At 37.7% G+C, this 25,275-nt stretch overlaps 1 protein-coding gene across 3 annotated transcripts in view; it reads right to left on the reverse strand.

The window, feature by feature from the left end:
* Window positions 1-15,135: 15,135 nt before the first annotated feature.
* The window catches only part of RTTN (rotatin), a 180,690-nt gene continuing 170,550 nt past the window's right edge, over window positions 15,136-25,275 (reverse strand). For all 3 annotated transcript variants that reach the window (XM_069096895.1, XM_069096892.1, XM_069096891.1), the window contains 4 exons: window positions 23,936-24,203; window positions 20,447-20,550; window positions 16,466-16,535; window positions 15,136-15,554 (listed from right to left, as the gene is read on the reverse strand). In XM_069096895.1, the coding sequence (XP_068952996.1) occupies window positions 15,475-15,554; window positions 16,466-16,535; window positions 20,447-20,550; window positions 23,936-24,203 (522 nt within the window). In that variant the 3' untranslated portion in view covers window positions 15,136-15,474. The remainder of the gene's footprint in view (window positions 15,555-16,465; window positions 16,536-20,446; window positions 20,551-23,935; window positions 24,204-25,275) is intronic.

The following is a 25,275-nucleotide window of genomic DNA, read 5'->3' on the forward strand; positions in this document are numbered from 1 at the left end:
TGAGGTCTAGGGGTGCTGGAACCCTGAAGTTCAAGGGCAAACAACATGAGCCTCAAATGAATTCAACTCATGCCTTCTTTCAGCCAGGGATAAGGTTTATTAGAACACTGCTCTGGGTGGGAAAGATTTTTAAGAATCTGCCCTGGGTAGATGAGACTGACTCTTTTTACAGAAAAAAAGATTTTGTGCAAAAATCTGGATGGGATCAGCCCATAGGCTGGGGTAACTGGGAGGTAACAGAGAAGGACCAGTGTAATGGCAAGAATAGAAGTATGTCACACCTTGTTTCAGTTCAAGTTTCTTTTGAGCTTTGTATCAAGTCTGTTGAGAAACAGAACATGTGAACCCTGCAACTTGTGAACCCTAGAACTCATGAACTCCTGCAACAGGAAGGGGAGGAGCTAATGACCATATATAAATAGAATTTCCAGGCTAGAGACAGCAGAACTGAGAAGAGGACTCTTGTGGTGGCAGAGTCAAGAAGGAGAAAACTTGGGGTATCCCAGCACTCTGTCTGCGTTGATGTTTGTTTGTGATACTTTTACAGAAGCCCTAGAACCTTACTGGAAGCTCTGAAAGAGAATTTTCTGGTTGTGTGTTTACAGAAGTCCTGGAGGAGAGTTTTGGAGGTCCTGGGACTTTACTGATGATTTGTGCTGACCGCTTGGACCTTGTTTGTGAGTCTGTGTTGATTTCTATGTTGATGATTTGTGTTGAGTTCTCGGACCTGGTTGGTGGGTTTGAGTTGATTTCACAGGCAGATAGTAAATTGATGATGGTGCCAGAAATGTGCATGAATATTATTGTGGTTCTGTCAAGTTTTGTCTTCCCAGAAACTGGAACTGTGAAGGACTTGAGGTGGACTGGACACTGTGAACTTCAATATGGAATGGGAACTGGACAAAGAACTGGACAAGGAGCTGGACAAGGAACTGGGAACTGCCTGCATTTGAACACAAGTGACAGTTGGAGCTGGGACCATGGAAGAGGAACCATGGAAGCTGAGAGCCAGTCTTGAGTCAAGCTGAAAGAAGACTTTATTTGGATACTATGTACTGACTGAGATTGTGATTTACTGTGACCTAGGGGTGGAGAACTTTGACTTCTGTACTTTGTTATTGAATTAAGGATTTTGTGATTGACCAAATGAATGTATTATTTAAAACTTTGGTGTTAAACTTTTAAACTTTTGGTGACCACTTTGGTGAAAACAATGAGGCCATTTTAATAAAAAGTTGTTGAGTTATGACATGGTAAATGCTTTATTTTGATCTTCTGTGATAAACTGTTACATTGTGAATGCTGTATTTTGATTTTCTATTAATGTTTTGCTCTGATTTGTTATTGAATAAATAGAGAGTTTGCTATATTATGTAATCAGAACCTTGAAAGCTGTTTACTGCAGTAGTCCTCTGGAAAGCTTCTGACATGTGGCTTTACAACTAGGAAGGACCAGGTGCCCTAGGCTAATTCCTGGTACCTGAGCCAAGAGGAAGGAGACTAGATGGATTTAAGGCTGAGAAGTGGCCTGGGGTCATCTAGACAAGAAAGAGCTGGGCTAGGTTAGAGGTGACAGAGAGTTGTAGGTTTGGGCTACAATGAAAAGCCAGTTGAAAGGATTACTGGGATGGGTCAATGCTTCAGGGGAATGCCAGACACTTGGTGTAAAGCCAAGCATGAGCAGCTTTCCAGAGGACTACTGCTGTAAACAGCTTTCAAGGTTCTGATCACACAGTATAGCGAACTCTCTATATAATAACAAACCAAGACAAAACCTTCACAGAAAACAAAATACAGCATTCAGAATGTTTTAACTTCACAACTTATCACTAAAATAGCCACATACCTTTCATCAAAGTGGTCACATAGTTTTAAGCAAAAGATAACATTCATTTGTTAAGTCCTCCATTTAGTAAATCCTTAATTCAATCACCCTTAAGGAGGCAAGCCTCCTTAATCTACACAAAGTACAAAGATCAAAGTCCTTCACCCATGGGGTGCAATTAAATTACAATATCATCAGTCACTACTAAGTACCCTCTTAAGGGGTAATAGAAAGTACAAAGGCCATCCACCCCTAGGTCACAAGTAAATTACAACCTCATCAGTCAGCATTAAATTCCCAAGGAGAGGTCTTTTCATCTTGACTCAAGGCAGGCTCTCAGCTTCCATGTTTCCTCTTCCATGGTCCCAGCTCCTGCCCAAATCTATCCCATTGTCAGCTGAGTTCAAAGGCAGACAGCTCTCAGTTCCTTGTCCAGTTCCCGTTCCACACTGAAGTTCACAGTGTCTGGTCCACCTCGAGTCCTTCACAGTTTCTGTTCCTGGGAAGACAAAGCTTAACAAAGCCACAATAATATTTATGCACATTGTCAGCACCCTCATCAAAATCACCTTCTCCAGCCTAAGTTCTGGCTAAGCTCTCAGAAGAATCTCGACCACCAAAAGCTTTGTTCTTAAAATCAAAATCACTTTCTCCAGCCTGGGCCTCTGCTCCTCAACCTCCATGCTGCTCGCTCCAAGCAGTTCTGACTTTCTAGCTTGGGCTTTTCTTTATATAAGATATTAGCTTCTCCCTGTTCCAGATCCTTCCCGTTACATCAGGAAGTCCATCCCACTGTGGGATTCAAAAGTTCTGGGTCTTAATACTTTACACAACTGTGAGCTTGAAACTACGTTCTAAGTACCTGTTAGCTTACCCGTATAAGGGGATCTTCAAATTCCATTACTATTACACTTGGCCACCTGGAAAAGTTAAAGGAAAGTTGGAGTGGATGAGGTTTCCCAGGATCCATACCCTGCCACCTCCACTTAGTCCCAGTGATTCTGCCAGGCAACAATAATCAGATATAAAGGCTGAGATCCAAGGATCAGGGTTCTTGATTGGCATGTGAATTCTACTGCATGCCAGAGCATGTGTGGGAATGTAGGGCTTGGAAATCACATGTCTATGAGGAATAAATTGCCTGACTCAAGATCCTTGAGCACTTCTATTCCTTCTGCACCCACAATCTCCACATCTATATTTACATTTCTGCTCCAAAGCCTTTGTAATGTTTTCTATCTGTGCAGTCAATGTTTGGGAAGCTTTTCATGCCATGTGTGTGCCTTCTTCCATGCATGCTGTCTTTGATCTTTAACATGCAAGCTTTTAGATGGCAGACACTACCTCACTGTACTCCTGCATATAATAAGTACTTGGTGTTTTGTCATTTACTCACTCATTCTTGATTCTCATCAGTCAATTCTTCATGCATTCTAATTTTTGTCTTTATTCTTTTATTTCCTCTTGCCTCTGGAAAGAATTCAAGTCTCATCCTCCAAACCAAATGCTACTCTTCCTTTAAAGCTGAGTTCAAAAGCCACTTTCACATGAATTCTCTCTTAACAACAAACCTCACTAATCTTTGCTTTTCATGAATTTCTCGGGTACTAAGGTATTATTACTGTTACATTATCTCCCTTGCTTAGAATTGTTTTCTTTTTGTTTCCAGACTTGGCTAGTCGTCCCAATTCAATCTGCAAATGCCTGAGGGAAGAAACCAAACCTCCTACTTTATTGGTTATTTCCCACAAAACCAATGGTATTGGGAAAACACTAGTCATTTAATAAATACTTACTGGCTGAATGTATACATCTCATGGCTGACAAGATCCTGGCTGGTCATTCTAGACTAGATGCTACAAAACATTGAAAAGTTGTGTTCTTTACCCTGCCTGGAGGCTAAAAACAAAACAGAATAAAGATAGGGGGTAGATATAGGGTAATTGCTAGGAATGTAATCCAAATCTCTCCTCAGTATTTTTCCCAATCAGTATCTCTACACTGCATTTGTCAAACACAACTACATTTGTAATCTATAGACTCAAATAACTCCTAAACATATGATCCATAAAGTTCATCAGGTTCCTGAGGCTACTCTACTCTCTAACAACATAGCTGAGATAAAGATGTTTTTGTCTAATACAGATTCCACTGTTAGTGGTGGAGAGCAGAGCTCTCCCTGCTAAGTCTTTTATGCAATTCTTTTCAGGGACACAATAATCAGTAGTACTTGAGACTGGAATGACAACTGGATTTGGAATTGGAGGATCTGAGTTTGAATCTGGGTCCTGCTTTTACTATCTGTTCAATATTGGAGGAGTTGCTTATAGGTCCCTGGGCCTCAGTGTCCTCAAATGTGGAGGTTTGAAGCTAAATGATATTTAAAATCCCTTATAGGTCTAAGTCTGAATCTGTGATCCAGTAAACACAGGACTGAGACCTAGGTAAACCTGAATACCAAAGTTATACAGAACAGTACTATACAAAATATTTACATTCAATTGGGCAAGTATTTATTAAGTACCTCTATATTTATAGCCTCTGCTAAGTGCTGGAGATGCAAAGACAGTTATAGTGAGAACACTGCACATGGAGCTGAGCATGCATCTGGGCCCCTTCTGGTGAGACATGTGTTGTCTTGCTAAAAGGAACATGTGTGACTAGAGACTTGTGGCTGCTTACTTGGTTCCTGTGATGGCGAGGAGGGGGGAAGAATGGAGAGGTGCAGTGACCAATCAAGATCCACTGGTCACACATGTTCTTTAATAAAGGACCAGGATCATATGTCTCACTGGAAAGGGAATGAGCACATGCCCATTTTCATGAAAAGGCTACAGCCAAGCCCCACCTCCCCTACTCCCCAAGCATCCTCCGCTGAGTATTCAGAATATTCAAGTAGCTGGTGGCTCTTGGGCTGACATGGGACAAGAACAAGCAAGATGCATGAAGGAATCTTGAAGCATGACTTTAAATGGCGTTAGCGATCTGAGAAACAAACAGAAAATCACAAAGTAACCTGCTAGACAGCAACACAAGGTGAGATGCGTCTTTCTGAGAGGAGACACTGACAAGAACTTGAGCTTAAAAGACTGAGTCACAAATGATGCTCAGCTGTTCGTGACTCTTCTCCTTATGTGTGTACAATGCAGAGTTCACTATTAGTTGTATGTTAATTTTTTATAGCCACTTTTGCAAACCTGAGCAGTAATCACCATCAGTACTATCATTTTAGCACAAAGGAAAGCCAAGAGCTCTAAATCTGCCTCAGAAGATTGTTAATTTGATCATGTAGGAATATCCGGGACTATCAAGTATTACTTTCTAGAATAATTTCCTTAACTACTGGAAAAAATGAATGACAGTCCTTTACTTACAGTCCCTACAATCCCGTTCCGCCCCACAAAAAGGTTCAGATCCTTAGATTTCGCTGTTTTAATTTATCTTAAGGGAGAGTGAGAAAAAGTCTCATCCTCTTACCTATATTAAAATTTAATTAGCAGCGATAAATAAACAAAAAAATCTAGGCTCTTAGGCTCCAATCTTGGGTTGTCGCCTGGGATGTTCCTTTTTGGGGGCTATCAGCTTTTCAAAAATAGAAGGGCATATCCTGCAAATTGCACAGGCTGCACTTCCAGCAGTGTGGAAATATCAGAAGCCTGTTTGTATCACCCATTGCTGGGTGAAAGCTGAGACTCAACAGATAACCTGTCAGCTTCCTTCCTTCCTCTTAGTTCTTGGTTTGGCAGAAGGAGGCATGCCACCTTAAGAAAATCAGGCTTCTGCAGAAATAAATGGGAGTGCTTCTCTCCCAGGACAGGTGGAGTGGGGAGGGAGAGGAACCAGAGGGAAGACCTTAAAGGTAACTTTTTAATAGACTGGTTTAATGAGAGATAGTGGAAATGCTGATTCTACTGGAACCATTGCAAACAAATAGCAGGCTATGGGGAATTGAATCTTAATTGTATCACTTTAAATATTTCATGCCCATTTCTCATTAGTGGTTGACAACAAATAGTTCCATCTATAAGAAACAGGGCATGTTTGCTTGTTGCCCAGTGAGTAAAAATTTTAATCTAGACAGAAAACAATGCAATGTTCAGGGTCTTATGGAAGGCTGATGTGATGGGGTCAACATCTATGTTACACAGCTCTCTTTTGTTATGTTAGAGATTTGAATGTGGTTAGGAATGGAGGATATTAGGTCGATGATGATCCTAGCAACTTCCTCTGTGTTGTGAGATCTTGTTCCTGGGGATCCAATGTGTAGTATTTACAGGAGAGTTTCCAGAAAGGTAAGATACCTCCTGTCAATCAATTAATCCAAAAGCATTTCTTAAATCCTATTATGTGCCTGGTACTATGCTAAGCACTGGGCATATAAAGCTTATATTCCCTCGAGGGAGGCAAGATGCATATGTGTGCCACTTATATATAAATAAATACAACGTAAATTAGAGGAGAGGCCCTGGCACTGGGAGGACCAGAAAAGGCCCCATGTAAGATGGTGGCATGTGAACTGAGCTTTGAAGGATTCTAAGAGATAGAGGTGATGACAGAGGACATTCTAAGAATGGGGGCGGGGGGGGGGAAGGGGAGAGGTTACCCTGTGCAAAGGTCCTCAGATAGGATATCAAATGTTATTGTGAGGGACTTAAAGGTTTTGTCAGGACCCTTAGACTAGGAGTGCCTTGAGGGCAAGTACTTTTACCAGTACTCAAGCCAGTGCCTGGCACAGTGTTGTCATTTAATAAATACTAGTTGACTGATAGAAGAGTGTGTGAAAGGAATTAGTGTATTATTAACCTGAAAAGATAGCCTGGGATCCGATTATAAAGGGGCTTAGTTGGTTTGTTTGTTTACTAGAGTAGTGATTTAATCAGTATAAGAAGTTGTAAGTGAGGAAATTCTACCAAAGACATTTCCAGCATCTCACTTGTATCTCATTTCTAAGCTGACTGATTTCTCCACCCTGCTCTAGGAAGTTCCTCACTGGGATAACCTCTTTATCCTGGAGGATCTCATCAGCCTTGATGCTCAACCTCGTCACTACTCTCTGCCTCTCCAGGACCACGAACTCCAAACCCCAGCTCAGCATCTCTTTCCCACTTTGCTGTCCTATCTGGAGACTTTTCTAATCGACTTCACCATGTCCTCTCACCAGGTAGCTTCCCAACCTTGCACTCCCCACCTGCTTTTCATCTTCCTTTTGTGTTTGGTCTCCCCCATTCGATTGTCAGCTTATTGAGGGCAGGCTGACTTTTTTTTATATTTGTATCCCTGGTGCTTAGCACAGTGCCTAGCACATCATAGGTGCTAATAAATGTTTATTGATTATTGATATCAGCTATTGTTTTCCTATCAGATGCATGGAGGCACTGCAGGTTAAGGGATTTTCACAGATTCACACACCATATATGTGCCAGAGATAGGACTTGAATTCAGGTCATTCTGACACCAAAGTCTGTTTTCTATTCACTAAAATAGCATTAATTTTCCATACATTTGGCATATAATAATATAATAATAACAGTAGCTCCATGAAAGACCTCTTTCAATGCCTCATTATGACACGGAGATAAAATGGAGTTACCTAAGACTTTGACAGCAAGACACAAGTTCTGGAAGGCCCCACCAAGCAGGAAAGGTTTTAAGTTTGAGCCCAATGTGGGACTAGCTGTCAATCTTGTTCCCAACCTTCTTGTGTATTATAGGCTCTGGTGAATACATAGTCTGGTAAATCCTATGAACCCCTTTTCCGAATAATGGTTTTATATGCACAAAATTAAAAACACAAGCTTACAAAGGAAGCCAATTAAATTGAAATTATACTGAAACATGGCTAACAAAAAAAAAAAGTATTCACAGACCGCAGGTGAAGAACCCCTGCATAGAGGTTCATTGTTAGAGGGTTGTCTACTAGGGTAAGAATTTTTTTTCAGCCATGGCAACTGACTAGGACTATTTACTAAGGGCAAGCAAGAGTTTGCAATCTCTGCTGTTGTACACTTATAAAGTTCCGGATCCTTGAAGTACTGCAATAATAATAATAATGAAAACAATAACTCACATTAATGTGGCCTACACCCATACTTAAGGAAAGAATCTTTGGTCTAGAAAGACATTCACTTTGGTCATGAATATAATGAAGTTACTGGAGAGGACACATAGCTGAATATGAATTACCAAGAACAATGTACCAAGCAGGATCTAGGAGCACAGTGAAAGCCAAAATAGGCACAGGAACTAACGGGCACTGAAAGAGCAATCTTAGAGACACCAAGTCATCAGGGGCTTGTAGGAATATGGTGCCTTCCAGTAGAGTGAGTCCAAACAAGATAGCCCTCCAACTGGCTCCCATTTTGAAATGAGCTGAGGAGAGTGATCAAGGAACAAGACAAATTAGTCTTAAATGAAAAGCTTGCAATAGCTTTGCCATGAAGATTGATACGCAGTTTCAGCAACTGGAGATTGAATGTAGCTGTCAGTAATTGTCTACAGGTGTTCATAATAATTCACATACATGTATATCTGTGTACATGGTGTGTCTGTCTGAAGGAAAGTATGAAAGAGAGGAAGTATTAGACTGACTACCAAACTGAAGACCTACAGAACCATTATGCTGACCTCATTATGACCTGTGGAATGTATACCATATGCCAGTGCCATGCCAGGAAATGGATTGCTTCCATTTGAATTGTCTTAGGAAGATTCTGAAGAGAAGGTACCAGACACAGAGATCTGAAGATAAAGTACCAGACACTGAGGTCTTTTCTTGAGCTGAACTGCCAAGAATTCAAACCCAACAGTGGAGAGTGAACTCTGATGGACTGGTCACTGTTCAAATGCCAAACACACATTTATTTGTTTAAGAGATTATTTTATGGAGAACTCACAGAGGGAAGCACTCACATGGAGGTCAGAAAAAGTGATACAAGGACACTCTAAAGGTCTCTCCTAAGAATTCTGGAATCAACTGCAACACATGGGAGAGACTGGTATAAGGCCACCCAGCATGGCATGCCTGCATCAAAGAAGGGAAGGTGAAGTAAACAAGTTTTGGGGCCCCTTTCCTGGTCCCTTTCTCACACCAGGAGGTGAACAGTGTGGACCTTTAAAAAGGCTGCTCAGACATCCAGGGGGCTGATGAATCCCATGCTACTTCAATACGATGAGAAGAGACCCTATGCCCTGGGTCACTTGTGTGCAAGGTTGTGACTTCAGCTTCCACTGTATCTGAACCTGCTGCTTTGTCACTTGTCCATTGCCACAGGACTCTGAGGTGTGTAAAAACAGTAAAATGGCATGGGTGATGTCTTTTGACTTGGGTAAATTGGATTTAAGGGAGGCAGTTTCTTTCCCACAATCATTGGAGTCAAGTGGCAAAACAAAAGTCAAGAAGCCTTGGTAATGGTTCAAGATGCAGTGGAGGACCTTGGCATCTTCAATGTCTAAGCACTCCATAGTTCCTGCTTCTACTGCTTTCATGGCCTGTTGGAACAAATTGTTCACATCTGCTTATGTCATGTGAAGGTGTAATGGGAATGCAAATTTTAAAGATCTTCCCTGCCCCTAGGCTAAAGTGCACCAGAAGCCTGGGGAGGGAGGCTTGTTTTTCAGTAGATACTTTTTGATTGGCCAGTGGGTCAATAAGGTTGTTACATTCTCTGAGCCAGGAGAAGGCTATATAAGCCCTGATGTGTAGCTTTGTTTTGGGGCTCACTTTGAGAAGTGTTCTGTGATTTGATCTGAATTCTGGGAAGCCGTTGTTGAGAGTCCCCCGGCTTTGAAAAACCCAGATGTGGAAACCCAGATGTTGACTGGGAATGGATGTAATTGGTTGGACAGTTTGGAAAGCTGTCTACTTGATCTGTTAATGTCTTGATAATTCTGTATGTATATTTTGAAGTTTGGGGTGCTGACCTTTTTCCCCTGAACAAGGTAAACGATATATGTCTGACTGATTAAAGTAAGCTTGTTAAGCCATTCTGAGTTGCTTTCCTTTAACAAAGCAGATCCAAGAACCTGTATGGGGCAGCAAACCCTGAGGACGCGCTTGGGGTGCTTGTTGCTACAGAAGGGGATAGGATGAACTCACCCCAATAATGTAAAGGAGCAGAATCCAACAATATGCTTTTTTTGCAAAAAACACACTTGAATAGCATCCAAATTCTTGAAGGAAAAGTTAAATGAGTTACAAAAGGATACCCAGCAAACTATAATTTTAGCTCTCTCAGACCTAGATATAATTAGCCATAAAGTAAATAAGAAAAAAGCCAAGGAAATGAATAGAATTGTATAAAAGTTAAATATGATAGATCTCTGGAGAATAATGAATGTTTAGAAAAATATAAATTGTCAGATTAACAGAAGAATAGAATACTTAAATAACCATATCTTAGAAAAGAAATTGAACAAGACATATATATGGTCCCTAAAAAAAAATTCCTAGGAGCAGATAAATTTACAAGCAAATTCCACCAGACATTTAAAGAATAATAAATTCTAATACTACATAAACTGTTTGAAAAAATAGTTAAAGAAGGAAAAATGGAACAATGTTCTTCTATGTCACAAATATGGTTTTGATAAACCAGGGAGAACAAACACAGAAAAACAAAACTATAGACTAATTTTCCTAATAAATATTGATGCAAAAATTCTACATAAAATACTAGCAAGGAGATTATGATGATATGTCACAAAGATCATGTACTATGACCAGGGGAAATTAATATCAGGAATGAAGGGTAGTTCAATGTTAGGGAAACAATGAGTATAACTGACCACATCAATAACAAAAACAAAAATCCTATTATTTTTTAAACAGATGTTGAAAAAGCTTTTAACAAAACACAACACCCATTCCTATTAAAAATACTAGAAAGAGGGGCGGCTAGGTGGTGCATAGAGCACCGGCCCTGAAGTCAGGAGGACCTGAGTTCAAATCCAGCCTCAGACACTTAACCAAAAAACTAGTCATGTGAGCTTGGGCAAGTCACTTAACCCCAACTGCCCTCTAAAAGGCAAAAAAAAAAAATACTAGAAAGCATAGGAATTCATGGAGCTTTTCTTAAAATGACAAATAGTATCTATCTAAAACTAAGAACAAGCATTACTGATAATAGGGATAAACTAAAAGCCTTTCCAATAATGTTAAGGATGTCGTTATCACCACTATTATTCAATATTGTACCAGAAATGCTAGCTATAGTAATAAGACAAGAAAAAGAAATCAAAGGAATAAACAAAGGAAAAACAAGGAAAGAAAATTAGCATTTTTTGCAGATGATATGGTAATTCACTTAGAGAATCCTAGAAAGTCAACTAACAAGTCAAAAGAATGAGCAACTTTAGGAAAGTTAGAGAATGTAAAATAAATGTACATATCAAAATTTCTCTATATTACCACCAAAACCCAGGAAGAAGAGATAGAAATAGAAATTTCATTAAAATAACTAGATAGTATACAATACTTGTGAGTCTACCTGCTAATCCCACATAGGAACTATGTAAACATAATTACTAAACAATTTTCATATAAAAGAGATCTAAATAATCAGATAAATATTAATCATTTGTGGGTGGGCAGAGCCATATAAAAATTATAACAGTACCTAAATTAATTTATGTATTAAGTGCCATACCAATAAATCTACCAAATAATACAAAAACAGGTTAAGAGTAGGCCTTTTTTAGCTTCTACAAAGCTAGAAAAAATTACAAAATTCATTTGGAAGAACAAAAGGTCAAGAATATCAAGGGAATTAATTTTTAAAAATTGGGTAGTAAGCAGGCCTAGCAGTACCATATCTCAAACTTTAAAACTTCCTTTAAGAGCACCACTAATAAAGTCATGTTTTTAAATTTAGACTAGACCTTCACTATTGTTTAGTGCCAGTCCTTAGAATAGTGCTTGGCACATAGAAGGCACTGAATCGATCCTCAATGACCTGACTTGTTTGGCAATAGGTTTATTCATCTCTCATCAGCTCCCTATTGCACTTCCCAAGGTGACCATTCCAAATCTCCAATATTTTCAGGCCCCCAGTCCCACCACACTCAGCAAATAACCTTACATTTGACTTTACGTAGAAAATAGAGGCCAAGTAACATAGAAGTTCTTTTAACTTTTGTCCTCAACAGCTGACCACTTTTTTGTATTTTCACATCTTTACTTTCTTCTCTTTGGTATGAGAAGCAAGTTGCTATCCTTCTATCTCATTCCTCTCTCTGTGTCATTGGTCCTATTCCTTGCACGCCTTCAGTGATCACGTTCTCCTTCCTCCTCTTACATCTTCAACCTCCTTCTCCATCCTTTTCTTCCCTGTCACTTGTAAACAGGAGCAGGTATCCTCTATCCTAAATGAACTTCCCGTACGTTTTCCACTCCCTTCAGCTAACTTCTTCTCTCCTTTGTTTCATTACCAACATTCTAGAGTGATTAGCTTTTACACACTTACACACACACACACACACACACACACACAGCTTCTACTTCCTCACAAGCTCTGTGCTTTTTAACTACTTGGACACTATACTAAAACTACTTGGATTATTATTTGTGTAATATCAACTTGGACAACTCCAAATAAACAAATCACCTTCTCCCCACAAACTGGTTATCTACTTCTCTGCCAGTGGCATTTTCATTCTTGAAGTCATTCATTCTTGGATAAAACCTCAGTCAACCACTCCTTTCAATATCCCTTGAACCACTACTTAAAGAGGACTCTTCACTGAATGGGCATTACCTCACTCCAAGTGAGTACATGAAAAAACCTTAGCCTAAAAGGGCCAGGGTCTCCCATTACATCCTGGGTCATCAACAGTCATTCTGATGAACATGTTGATCACTGGATCCAGATGGCTCTGGAGGAGAAAGTGAGGCTGGTGACCTTGCACAACCCTCCCTCACTCAAATCCAAGTCAACTGAAAGTCATGACATCATTTCCCTAATGCCATGGTCCTCTTCAAAAAGAAAGACAAATACAACCTGTGAATAGACCGAGCTGCCTGAATGGGGACCCAGTTAGTTGGGTGACTCAGCTCATCCTCTCCCTCTCCTTTCCAAAGGAAGGTAAATTTCGATGGTCAGGAGCTGCTCACTTATCTTGGGGTTTACTGGTTAGATGTATCTATGTATCTGTCTATGTATCTACGTATCATCTATCTATCTTTCTTTCTTTTTCTCTCTCTCTCTTTCTTCCTTCCCTCCTTCTTTCAAAATTCACTCTGATGCTCATAGATTGGACCACAAGAGGTCCTGCCCAAGCTCCACTTCATGGATATATTTTGGGACCTCCTGGCTTAAAGGGAATGTCAATGGTAACTGTTTCTCTTTGGAACAATAATCCTGAGGAAGTCTTCCCTTCCCAGCCTGATGTTTTTTTCTTTTTTTCTAATTAAAGGGGCAGTCCCTTAACTCACTTCTTAGAGAGGTCTATTCACTGAATGGGCATAATCTCACTCTAAATGAGTATGTGAAAAGGATTTAGCCTGAAAGGGTCAGGGTCTCCCATTGCATCCTGCGTCATCTCCAGTCATCCTGACGAATATCTGGTCACTGGCCCCAGATGGCTCTGGAGGAGACAGGGAGGCTGGTGACCTTGCACAGCCCTCCCTCCCTTAAATCAATACCAACCGCAAGTCATGTCATCATCTCCCTGATGCCGTGGTCCTCTTCGAAAACAAGGGACAAACACAACAAACTGTTAATAATTCCAATTCAGACCCTCATCACCACTCTTACAGATTATTCATGAGCTAGATTAAGCTACCTGAAACACTTTCTATGATTTCCTATTTCTAAGCCTTTGCCTACAAAATTTGCTTTACCTTTAATATCCTTGCTTTCTACCACAATCTTTTCCTTTTGAAATTCTATCTATCCTACAAGGTTCTGATGGGGCTCTTGGGACCTATGTCTGTAAAATCAATTTGTAAACTAGTTTGTAACATCAGTCTGTAAAATCACATTTCCCCCTCCCCAGCCTCAGAGCATTAACTCTGCCCCTTCCCCCTGCTATCCTCTGCCCAGCAACAACTCATGAAACAATAACAAGCTACACCTATGAATCCTTCACCAAACCTTCTATAAACATTTTAGCTTAGGCAGATGTTATCTCCCCTTAGTAAATGGCCAGCTGGACCTATGAATCCTTCAGTGCACTATCTATAGGTTAACTCCTTAGCCAATTATCCACATACTGAGTCTCTGTTAGCCTTCCCAACATCCATCTTGTCAAACATGACACTGATGGGTGGCAGACTAGGCACTTCTCAGTCAGCCCTTGACCACTAGCTGACTTAGTGACATTTCAAGCCTAAAACCACACCTCCAGGTAGGCCCTCCCCCCAACCCTTGGGCTATTTCCCAGTGAATTATGGGCAATATGCCTGCACAGTTGACATTAAAAGTGCATGTCCCTTGAAGCACTGACCACTCCTCAACTCCTCCCTAACCCCACCCTTAATCACCTAGTTAGTATAATTGACATTTGATTTACTGCCTAAACTCCTTAAAAACTATGCCTATGTCTTCTTTCAGTTTGCAGGTTCCCTAAGAACTCTTGCCTGCTGTACAGAGTAACAACAAACTTGCAGGTCCCTTAAGGACCCTTGCCCACTGTAAAGTGTAACAATAAGCTTTTACAATTCTGACTCCAAGTGTGCCTGGGCCTACTGAATTCTTTTCCAGACTGAATCACAGGCATTCTGGTCTTTGATAAGGATCAGAGTTCCTGTATAACCTACTGCCATCCCCTATCAGTTCAACTCAAATGCTAACTTCTTCATAAAGCTTTCCCTAAACTGCCCAATCAGAAGGTCTATTCCTTCACTGAATTCTTATACATTTTGTTTTTTTATCTCTCATATTAAATATATATATGTGAGCGCACAGTATCATTCCACCTTGTAATACTGTCATACAGATCCCTTCATGCATGTATCTATGTATGTAGGCATGCACATATGTATATATCTATCTCTATACACACACACACACACATGAATGCACATATACTGAATTTCCACCACTAGATCATAAGTTCCTAATACTCCCTCCGTGCCGAGCTCACTGACCTGTACAAAGTAGGTGCTCCATAAGTGTTTGTTGAATAAAGAAATGATTATTTCCTTAAGGTCAGGCATAGAACTTAACACGCAAAATGCTTACCTTGGATTGACAGATAAGTTATAAATGTTATAACGAATGCTAAATCAAGAAAATTAAAATACAAAATTATTTCATTTCTTATAGTGAGAAATTAATGAAAGTCTGAGATAAATACACTATTACTTCAATCAATTTAGTTTCCGAAATATTTTATTTTGATAAATAGGTAATAAATACTAATTTTCATACAGCAATTTTATATAAAAAAAGTAAAAAACATTGCAGCTATTTTCCATGTTTTTATTTTCTATCATCTTCTAGATGCTATTTGTGGTCCCATCATATTATAGTAGAATTTGGACTATTAACAATTCTACTTCCTGTTCGGCATCAAGGCATTAGCACCTTCCAAAAGGCTTTGTACGTTTTGGATAAAATGTGTACACGGACCTGAAAGTGCGTAATATCTGTTTGAACCAAACTTTCCTCACCACGTAAGTGTGAAAATCAAAATGGAGCAAGACAGGACATTCACGTGCACAGAAGGAGGTGCACCAGATTCTCCAGACATTTTAAATAATAGACATTTAATGAGCTTGAGTCTGAGATAGCTGTAAGAGACAAATGAGAGAAAACAAATCTGTTGAAATTAATACTATATGTGAAACTTTAAAAGCATCACTTAACATCTCTTTGGAATTCCAAATAAGATAGGAATAACAGAAATAAATGTTTTGTATTCAGTACACTTGCCATCTTGGGGTGGGGGAGTAGGGGAGAGACAGGGAGAAAACTTGTAACTCAAAATCTTGTGGAAATGAATGTTGAAAACTAAAAAATAAATAAAAAAATTTAAAAACTAAAAAAAAAATTATTTCTCAGAAATGAAGACTTACTGAAGGTTTTTGTACAGTCTGCCTACTTAGGGAAATGAAATAAAACAACTGCCTCTCTGAACTCTGGAATAGCTAAATTCAGGGTGCATGACTTGGCATTGAAATTTGAGCCAATGATTCTCAGAAAGAACTTACAATTCTGGGAAAAATTTTTAAAAAGACAAAGTCATGATAAACCCATATCTCACAGCATGATCATACTGACAAGATGACATATTAGATACAGGATTAATGGTCTTTTCTTGTCATACTATAATTTAACAAACTGATGTCAGATCAGAGTTTGCTGTTCAAGGTCAATCTTAATTGGGTGGTAGTTCTTATCACAAAAACCATCTCCTTAGCACATTGGCAAAAGAAATAGAGTAAGGAAAAACTGACAAAGAATCATAGCCAAATTTTAAGAAATGATGACATGGCAAAAATTTGCCAGCAGATTTTATTGCTAAAGGCTTAATTTTTTAAAGGATGGACAACCAATAAATATCTGCACATTTGCAAAACATCATTTTGGCAAATTGACATTTTGCTGTACCCTGCAAAAGGCTTATTTACTCGGAAGTCAGCATTGATGGTTACAATCTTTCAAACTACAGCTAAAAATTTTCCAAAAAAGAGAAACTTACTTTTTTTTGCTGAAGCATAAGCTTTATCCACTTTTCTTATTATTGATGGAGTTTTCAAAGTTGCTTTTGCCTGTAGAAAATACAAAGTACTCCAATAACTACATTTATTTCCACATTATATGGCTCAAAGGGTCATGGGACACCTTCTGTCAATAGTGAGCTATGTTATCAAATAAGAAACAGATTATAATAATGCAACTAGAGATTTATACACCATTATATACTACAGTGTCATATTCTCTTGTCCCCCTTCACTTTCCCTCTCTACATTGTTTGATTCCTACATTTCAAACCTGGCACATAATAGTGACTTAAATACTTACTCTCTTTCCTCTTCCTCCTCCCCTACTCTGCATTGGTTTCAGATGTTCCCAACCTATCATCAGCACTATCATCATCATCACCATTATCATCACCATTTCATCAGAAGATCTTAGGTAGCTTTTTAACCAGCTGTCTAGGCACATTGCTATCTATGTAACTTAAGAGCTGGTTTTCTACTATATGTAGAAAACATGAGAAATTAGAACAGGGGCTAATGAAAAGCAAAGTGTGAGTATTAATTCATAAAACATGGCAAAAATAAGCTGATGGTGATTTCAGAATAGCTGTAGCAAAAACCACTGGGAAGGTATATAATAATCATTCTGCTTTATAATCCCTTTAAAAATTGCACTGTGTGTCACACACACACACACGTGTGCATATGCACAGAAAGTGCAAGATTATCTCAAGTGTCTCATTAGCAGACTATGAAGAATATATGAAAATCTGAAAATAAAATTATGTAAGATGAAAATCTAGAGCACAGGGCCAAAAGTGGTGAAGCTATGATTTAAAGAATATGGGTCAAGACAAGGTTGTAGAGGTACAAGGCTGTTAGTCAAAACAATCTATAATCCACCTCATGACACAATGAAATATCACAAAGATAAAATTAATGCAGAGACTCTAGATCTTGGACAGCCCTTGGCTGAATCTATCTTATAAAGGTGGACCATGACCACATTCACACTTACACTGAGGGAAGAAGAGAATTTTAAGTGACTCACAGACTTAGAAAGTCTGTGATCGTATCTTTTTAGACTTTGTGATATATAAAGAGAAGACAAAGGGTCTGGAAACAGTCTGATGTACACCCTAGATTTTTAGAGTAGAATTCAAAGAACTGAAAGTCCTATAACTTAAAATTTATGGGGCAAATTGACTAAAGAAGGATAAGATGCTATCGATTACAAAATCTCATGAAAAAAATTATTTTGAAAAGGAAGAATTCCTCAAGAGAATGATATGCCTCTGTAATGGGAATGCAAATTTGGAAGATCTTCCCTGCCCCTAGGCTAATGTGCACCTGAAGCCTGGGGTGGGGGAGGCTTGTTTTTCAGTAGATACTTTTTGATTGGCCAGTGGGTCAATAAGGTTGTTACATTCTCTGAGCCAGGAGAAGGCTATATAAGCCCTGATGTGTAGCTTTGTTTTGGGACTCACTTTGAGAAGTGTTCTGTGATTTGATCTGAATTCTGGGAAGCCGTTGTTGAGAGTCCCCCGGCTTTGAAAAACCCAGATGTGGAAACCCAGATGTTGACTGGGTATGGATGTAATGGTTGGACAGTTTGGAAAGCTGTCTACTTGATCTGTTTCTGTCTTGATAATTCTGCCTGTATACTTTGAAGTTCAGGGTGCTGACCTTTTTCCCCTGAACAAGGTAAATGATACATGTCTGACTGATTAAAGTAAGCTTGTTAAGCCATTCTGAGTTGCTTTCCTTTAACAAAGCAGATCCAAGAACCTGTGGTGGCGGCAAACCCTGAGGAAGCTTGGGGTGCTTGCTGCTACAGCCTCCAAGGCTAACTCGATAACCAACATGTAGAAGATGAACATGAAGGAAGACAACTGAGGAAGAATACAAAGAGGGATCTGTCACTGTGAGAATTACGTCAAAAGCTAAAAATCAGAAGGAATAATGCCTGCTATAAAGGGTTGGCTATTTAGTTTATTTAAAGCTATGCTTGGGGGAAGAAGAAGATAAAAAAGAAAAGATTATTGTCTAGGCAAAAATAGTGAATGTGATTAAGATGCTAAGGCACTGGGGAAGATATCTGAATTGTGAAAAGAGGCACAGCAATGGAGACAAGCAAATGTGAACCCAATTTATGAAAAAAAAAAAAGAGATCATTTCATCAAAATCTCATCAGTGAGCTCCACTTTGATTTCTGACAAAATACCAGATTGTGTTATTAAAGAATAGTTTGAAAAAATTTAAAAAGAGAAACAACAGTTGTGAATAACTAAGATACATTCACTAAGAACAAGTCATGTAAACTGATTTTATTTTTATTTCTGACTATATAGATTTAACATACACTGGTAAATCAGGGAAATGACAAGAAAGAACAAACATGAATTTCAATGAAGCATTTGGCAAAGACTTTCTGGATACTTTTGTGATGAAAGCATGGACTAGCTTCAAAGAGTGGTCACTGATTATAACCTGGATGAAGAACTCATGTTTCCTGGAAAGGAACTGAGTTCCAAATCTGAAGCTTTCCAGGGGCAGAGATAACCATTTTTGAGGGGTACAACAGAGAAGAGTCCTTCTAAGATATCCCATCTATGAACTCCAGGCATTTTCACTGGCCATCCCCAATTGATGGAATGCTTTACCTCCTCATATAAGCTTTCTGGCTTCATTCATGTAGCAGCTAAAATCTCACCTTCTATAGGAAGCCTTTCCCAATTCCCCTTAAATCTAGGGTCTTGCCTCTATTGATTATTTCCTACTTATCCTATATGAAGCTTGTTTGTACATAATTGCCTTCATTTATTTGTGAACTCTTTGTAGGCAGCATATAGCAGTGTTTGGCACACAGTAGACATTTAAAATATCTGAAGTTGAGAGATGGAATATATTTATGCAAGCCAAGTGAGATAACAGAATCACATGGATGGTAATAATAACAAACGTAAAAAATATTTATTGACTGATTGATTTCTGAGTTTCCTCCCAAATATAATTCAATAATTCTACAAAAATACAGAATGATTGTCTAATTTATCTGCCTTGTTCCTTTAAATAGAATCTTTAATTTCTTTTAATAACTCCCAAATCATTACCATACATGTAATTCTGTTATCTCACCTGGCCTGCATAAATTCATTCCATCTCACAACTCTAGGCATTTTAACCGGCTATTCCACCAATGCATGGAATACTCTCTCTCCCCCTATCTCTGCCTTCTAGCTTCCCATTAACAGAGCAGCTAAAAATCTCATCTTCTTTAGGAAGTCTCCCAATCTTTCTTCATTCTAGTACTTTCCTTCTGTTAATTACTTTATAGCTATCATGTACATAAATACATGTTTGTATGCTGTCTTTCTCATTGGATTATAAGCTTTTTGAGGGCAGGGGTTATGTTTTTTTGCCTTCCTTTGTATCCCCAGAGCTTAAGACAGTGCCTGGCACATGGTAAGTGATCAATACATGCTTATTAACTGACTATAATGAAAGACTAAACGTAAAGGAAGGAATGAGAAGTGCCCACTCACTTCAGGCATTCAATGTCTTAGAAATGGAGAACTGGATTCTTTATTAAATTCGAATATGAAGCTTAATATTTCCTGAACTAGTTTCTACTGTTATGCTATATTTTACACTCTCAAGTAGCTTTTAGAAAAATATGCTGTGTGTTTTTTGCAAATAGTTGTCACTTAAATATTTGTTGAATTGAATAGTGTAATAATAATGCCTATATATTACATTAGCTAGGTAAATAAACTAAAAAAAGTTATTCTAGAATAAAACATTTAATGACCAAATTTTATTGATTTCATTTGCTGTGTCTACAGTTTATTAACTGTATGAATGCATACAAATGATATGATTAAATTATTTCCAGGTCTTTAGTAATTCTGGATGCATTTGAGAAACCTTGACTTCCTTTTCCCCCATACCCTGATTAAATAATGTCATAAAATACTGACCTTGTGATTATTGTAAATGAGAGCCCAAAGTGCTGCTGCTCCAATTCTCTGAACATTTTGATTGTCACTTTCCAAACAAGTAGACAGTAATGAAATAACTTTATCTAACAAAGAAATAAGATTGTTACTAAAAATCACTTCATATACATACCATTTTTCTGTGATTTGGGTTACATTGTGATTAATATAAAAATTATAGCATTAAAATATATAACAATCTTTAATACAACATGGTCTATCAGAAGAAATTTCTAGAAAAATCTAGTTTCTTTACTAGGCAAAAAGTCAGTAAAGAGTATATTTTCACATTCAACTGACTTTTCTTTACACTTCAGTGCCACAGCATCTCCATCTAATTTTCTTCCTTATATTAATATTTCTACTAATAAACAATAATAATAGATTTAAGGTTTAGAAAGTGCTTTACATATATCATCCTATTTGACAGTAATTTGCTCAATATAGGTACACTCTGGTTTAAAGGAAACCTATTATGCAGAAATGAGCAGAAACAGTAAGTTTGATAATGATCCTTTTTTACTACATAGCCTGCTACAGAGAAAGAATAAAATTTCCCTCAATATTACTGAAGACTACTAAATAAGCATAAATTATTAACCAGGGTAATTAAATGAGATGACAAGGGATATCACACATGATAAACATTTTTATAGTTAGGGGTTTGAAAAAGCAACATTTATCTTGTGACATGAGATAAGAATTAAGTTTAAAGAACCAAGCAACATAAAGGGCATAAAGGTGCTTTACCATATTCCAAATCCTATTTCCAGGAAAAACATCAACTAAAATATTAATTTAAGTTTATTATAATTTGGATTTTGTGGCTTTCTCCATTATCATTACTTTTATTGAGAAATATTTTTATTTCATATTTTGCTATTTAGTCGTTTCATTTGTGTCTGACTTTTCATGACCCCATTTCTGGTTTTCTTGGCAAAGATACTGGAGTAGTTTGCCATTTCCTTCTCTAGCTCATGTTACAAATAAAGAAACAGGTAAACAGGGTTAACTGACTTTCTCAGGGTCACATAGCTAATAAGTGTCTGAGGCCAGATTTGAACTCAGGAAAAAAAGTCTTCCCAACTCTAGGCCTGGCACTCTATTCACTGCACTACCTTAGACACCTTTATTTCATACATGTGGTTTTAAAAGGTTTGTAATATCCTTTGAAAAATCTGTCATTTTATCAGTATGAGTAAGTGGGTACTCTTGCCACTACTTCCAATGTATTTTACATTTTACTTTATGCCAATATTCAGGGAAGTATTGATTAATTCTAAGGTGTAATTTTTTAAATTAACTATTGGAGAAAACATTTTTTTTCCATTTTAAATCACTTCTAAGTTTATTTTCTTTCAAAAGCAATGAATAAATAAGATCCTACTCAGGGAAATTAGATTTATAGTCACTTTATTTTAAAAACATCTCTTCTGTAAAGTGAAATACATTTGTACACTTGTACTATAATGGATTCATACTGAAAACGGGTGTGGTGTAGTAATTTTTCCCTACTTTCAATTCATGTAAACTACCAAATGCTTCACCTGTATTTTCTTAATCTTTCATGTGGTTATCTCTTTACAACTCTGTGTGTGTGTGTGTGTGTGTGTGTCTTTTTAAGGAGTCTTTTTGGATTGTTCTGTATATATATACATATAAGAAAAAAATACAAATTAAAAATTCAGGTTTTATACACAATAGATGGAGAAAAAAATTATGGCATACGTGACCTCCAAAAGTTAATTTCATTAAAGCACTCCTACAATGTTGTTGGGAAGGTTACTGTTAGAAACTATTCATGTGTTATAAAATAAATCTCTAAATATTTTAAAACAAGATAATTAAAACAGAAACATTTGATTACTACTTCATTCAATTCTCTTCCTGGAAACCTCCCCTAAAACTATTCCTATATTTTTGAGTTTTTAAAATTGTTGTAGCATTTAAAATTCTCCTTAGGATATGTTTCTAATATAGTCCACTTGTAATATGACAGTTATAACTGGCCTTATTTTTTTCCTGGTTCTATTTTCAATACCAAAGTCAAATTTTATCATAATCAATATTAGATTATCTAATCCTGGGCTTTCTCGTCAGAAGATGAAGATTTGCTCTACTGAAAGACATAGATTAGTTGACAGATCTTCAAAGAGACTGTTTCAGCCATACTCTATCTTTGAGGTTTATTATGGCTCACAATGAAAAAGGGTTATACTTTTGAAATGCTTGCTTCTTCTCTGCCCCCAACCCTAGTGACCTCCAGGTTTCATGGAAATGAACAGCAGCCTTTCTTCAGAAAAACAGATGCAGAAGTAGCCTCACAATGACAACAGAATAATACATACTGAGGTAATCTTCCTGCTGTTTTTTTAGCTGTCATAGCAGTACCTAAATCCTACAAGGAAAGAGATTAAAAAGTGGAACATCGGACACCTTTTCCTTCCACAAAACAAAGAGTTTTTAGCAGAGGTAGTTAACAGCATCAATAGAGAAAGTCCTTACCAAAAAAAAAAAAACCTACGTCATGAATGTGAGCTGCGGGAAAGGCGGTTTCTGGAAACATGTAGACACACAAACGGGAGGCATATGAAAGGAGATAACAAAACAGTAGGGCAGGCCCCCAAGTGTGACAGACAGAGGAGGTAACCAAGGGGCCAGTTAGCTTGTTTGGAGAAAGTACGGTGGGATTTATAGTGATTTATACTAGGATAGTCACGATTAATTAGTCTGAGGTTACGAAGGTTAAATTCTCTCCATAAATTTTCCAGTTTGGATAATAATCCTCCACTAAGTGCTACTCTACTGTCTCATAACGAAATGGTGATGACTGGATTCCTAGAGGACATACCAGGGAATTGCATTCTGGTATGTCCCATCAAGCTAGAGAAGTCTGGAGTATGGGTCTGGAATCAGACTATCACATGAGGACAAGCCTAAGTTTGAATAAACTCATCACCAGAAAGCTGACCATCATGTTATAATGGGTTTTTGGTTTGTTTTTTGACACAACTCATGAGTTTTTAAAATTGTTGTAGTTTTCAAAATTCTCTGTTTATTAAGGTATGATTAGAATGGTAATCATATACACACTGGTGAAATAATGTATTTTTTATATTGAAGTATGATTAAAAACTTCTCATACAGATTGTCTTATTTGTCTTGACTAGATTGCCAGACTGAGGAGAAGAGCTGTATTTTGTTTCATTTTTGTATCCCCAGGCTCAGTACAGAGCATTGCAGACAGTAGCCTTTTATAAGGTTTGTTGAATTGAATAAATGAAGTGGAAAAAATATTGTGAAGCATCCCTCTCTCACACCCCTTCCCCCACTTCATGCTTGCCAAGGACATCACATTTCTCCACTTGCTTCGGATGATAAATTATAAAATCCCGTGTAAACATCTAACTAATATGCAGGTCATTTTAGCCAATATCCGTATGTTTAACATACACATACTTGAATACCTACCATGAGCTAGTATCTTGGGTTTGTTTGTAGCACTAAAGCAGATATTATGAAGAATAAGAAGAGGTAAATGGGGACTGCTTTTGTGTTTATATTTGCTCATCTCAACAAGTAAATCTGAACAGCCACTGAGTTTCAGAATCATCTGTTGCCCATCTTCGTCACAGGAAATATTCAAAAGAAACTTCAACCAAAGAACAGCAAGATCAGGAAGACATTTATTTTCTCCTTTTGGCAATGTCAGAGATAAAAAGTTCTGTAAGAAATTACTCTGGGGGGAAATAGAGAGAACATTATTTTCTTCGTGAGATTTAACATTTTTCTGATTATCTCACTAGTCCCTTGATAGCTAATTAGCTAGTCTTCTTATATTCTATTCCCCGATATTATTTTCCCCTTTCCACTAATATCCTCTCAGAATCAAATCTGAAATACTTCCAGGTAGAAACTACAGGAAAGCAGAGAAAACTTTTAAAATCTTACTTTTTACTAATTCCTTTCTTAATGAGGGATAGGGTGAACTTATTTAAAATCTCAATTATTCAAGGTTGATTTTTCCATTTGTGATGAGTGGTTTTAGGTCCCTTGATTGTTCTTCCCATATCTATTTTTGGTCTATTTTGCTACTCACTAAAAATTATACTATGGAGAGGATAGGAAATAAATTTAAATCAGGTGTCTTGGTTATTTGCTAGTTGTTCTGGTTTGGTCTGGCAACAGCCTGATCCATTTACCTAAAAATGGACTACAAAGGTAATTTGCAAATTGTATCCATTCTATCACTAATTCCTATCTGAAATCAATCATTCAATCAAATAAGCATTTGTTGAAGATCTACTATGTGCAAGGCATAGAAGATACCAATACAAAGTGAAACAGTCACTCCTGTCAAGAAGCTTGCAATCTTGTGGGACTGGGGAATGTAATATATCCATGGATTGTGAAGGGCTGTTAATGCCAAAGAGAGGAATTTTTATTTTATCTTAAAGAGAATCAGGAGTCACTGAAACTACCTGAGCAGAGGAACAGCATAATCATATATGTGCTGTGAGAATATCAATTTGGTGTGGAAGATGGACTGGAGAGGGGAATGGGTCACATAATTTACAATTGAATATAGTTTTTCTCTTCATCCTTAGACAGCTAAATGCATCTCTATCCAGTCTTTGTTATCTAGAAAGGCAAAGTGGATGGCAATCCTCTTCTCCTGCCTCTCCTTTAAGGCTAATAATGAAACAGAGCTTGTCCTTGGTCTTAGCAAACAAGTGAAAAAAAAAGGAACAAAAGTAGTTTTATAATGACTTATGACACCAATTTACCCACAGAAAAAGACATTATAGAAA

Source organism: Petaurus breviceps, unplaced genomic scaffold, assembly GCF_028583685.1.
Source record: "Petaurus breviceps papuanus isolate PSGF00001 unplaced genomic scaffold, PetGlider_PUasm1.0 330, whole genome shotgun sequence".
In the NCBI taxonomy this organism is placed as follows: Eukaryota; Metazoa; Chordata; class Mammalia; order Diprotodontia; family Petauridae; genus Petaurus; species Petaurus breviceps.